Source organism: Chrysochloris asiatica, unplaced genomic scaffold (assembly GCF_000296735.1).
Source record: "Chrysochloris asiatica unplaced genomic scaffold, ChrAsi1.0 scaffold00031, whole genome shotgun sequence".
NCBI classification, from domain to species: Eukaryota; Metazoa; Chordata; class Mammalia; order Afrosoricida; family Chrysochloridae; genus Chrysochloris; species Chrysochloris asiatica.
The window spans coordinates 15,388,444-15,390,699 of NW_006408549.1; the positions used below are offsets into that span (position 1 = coordinate 15,388,444).

At 37.2% G+C, this 2,256-nt stretch overlaps 1 protein-coding gene across 1 annotated transcript in view; it reads right to left on the bottom strand.

Annotated features, from left to right (window-relative positions):
- Positions 1-2,256, bottom strand: part of RIPK2 (receptor-interacting serine-threonine kinase 2) — a 46,909-nt gene that overhangs the window by 29,384 nt on the left and 15,269 nt on the right. Inside the window, exon 2 of the mRNA XM_006859232.1 lies at positions 1,480-1,633. Within this exon, the coding sequence (XP_006859294.1) occupies positions 1,480-1,633 (154 nt within the window). The remainder of the gene's footprint in view (positions 1-1,479; positions 1,634-2,256) is intronic.

The following is a 2,256-nucleotide window of genomic DNA, read 5'->3' on the forward strand; positions in this document are numbered from 1 at the left end:
GGCTATGTCAAATGGGTTCTATCTGCAACTTTGGGTGGGGTAACTGAATTTTAAAATCTTTAATAAAAATAAACTTTTCCGGAAACGCTGCAACTTGAGTTAGGGGAGTCACCAGGTCTCTGCAGTACAGTGTTATGTGGAGTCTTCTGGTCCAAGAGCCAAAAGTAGAAGCGAGTTCAAACTGTGCTTTATGATTCCTTCCAGGAGTTAGCAAATCACCTAGGGATGGTGCTGGAATTTTCAGTGTACTCCAAGTTAGACTGGCAGAGAATTCATGGGGTTTTGAGAAAATAACACAATTTCTATTTGTATTCATTTAAAAAAAAAAATCATGTCTCATGAATAGAAAGGGAAGTGCTCTGAAGCAAAGAGGAAGTTGCTCCAGAAGCAGCTCAAAGTGGACCCACTTTGACCTTATTCACTTGCAGAGCATTGGTTTGTATTATAATTTTGGAGTCTAGTAATCGGATTTTACAGATTACTCAGTTTTAACAATATCAGCCCTCACAAAAAAGAACCAAATGTCTTAAAAAAAAGATTTATTGAGAAAAACTACAGAATAGAGACAATAATAATGGAAGCTTGGGCAAAACACAATATATGAATCCACATATTTTACAGAGCCTGTTTTTACTGTTAAGTACTGTTGATGGGTTCTGACTCTGTATAGGGTTTCTGAGGCTGTGAATCTTTGCAGGAGCAGAAAGCCCCATCTTTCTCCTGTTGAATGGCCTAAGGGCTTGAAAACTCCGTGGTTCGCAGTCCAGTGCTTATATCACAGAGCCAATGCACTCCCTATTTTGCAGATGAGGATCCCCAAATTTGTTTATTGATAGGATGTACAGTCACAGTCAGAGTAACTGGTACCTTGAGAATATGGGTAAATGACACATGCCACTGGCTGCTATTGGAAACGTGAATGTATCTGGTACTCACAGACAGATTTATTTGGCCTGGTAATTCACAATTTTATGAAATATGTACTATTTCATTTGAATCCTAAATTGTCATTAATATACAATAATATCTGATTAATAGTGAATAGCATAGTATATACATTTTATTGTTTTCCTCTCTCCTACTCCCACATGTGTGTATAGGTATGTGACAGAAAGCTAGATCTGTTAGAATAAAGAACCTGTATTTATGGTATTTTTAACACAAAAAAAGCTTAAAGGTGAAACTTTACCATTGTGACTGTTTTTAATTTTCCTTATTTTAACTGTTGATGCTGTTGCATGCCGTCGAGTCGATTCCGACTCATAGCAACCTTGTATAGGGTTTCCGGGGAGAGGCGGAAGAGTTTAAACCAGAGATCTTGCAGTTCAAACTGACCTTGAGGTTGAGTGCTTATCCTACATCAACAAACCAGGACTCCTATATGCCCCAATGTCAACAACCACAATGTAAAACAACTACAATATATAGCTTGATTAACAGAAATAGTAATTATAGACACTGAGAATATAGAATACTTACCCTATGTAGGAGTTCATTTAATGATCCGTTTGGCATGTATTCAGTAACTATTCCCAAAAATTCAGGCTCATTGCAAATTCCCAGAATTGGAAGAATGTAACTAAATCTAGCTTTGTGTAAAATTTCAGCTTCTCTTAAGACATCATTTCTTTCACTAAGAAAAGAAAATGCATAATTAAGTTTTAAGCAATGAAAATAAGCACAATTATCATGTCCATAAAGTTAATGAAACCTGGATTTTCCTTACTAGCTATTTCATGTAAATTATGTTATTTTTCCATTCTTTACTTGATAATACTTAGAATAGGGATGAAACCTACCTTATATATTCCTCAGGTCTGTTTAGAGACCAAAATCACTTCTGTAACTTACTGACAGGAGAAAGAGCGACACACAGGTTATTATTATTGTACTCTTCCTGGGACAGGGGAAGGACACCATGTTAGAGTACCTCCTAGAGGAGAATGCACTGGACTGCAAGGTTGGTTTGAACTGCAAGGTCATCAGTTCAAACCCACCAGCTGCTTCCCAGAAACCCTATATAGGGTCGCTCTGAGTTGAAACTGACTTGACAACATTTAAGAACAATAACATGTAGGAGTCGAGGAGCTCTGGTGGCACAGTAGTAAAAGCACCCAGTTGTCAGAAGTTCAAACTTACTCTACAGAAAAAAAAGTGGTAGTATGCTTCCATAAAGATTAACAGCCTTGGGAACCCTATGGATTAGTTTTACTCTATCCTATAGGATTGCTGTACTTACTGATGAAGATCAAAGAC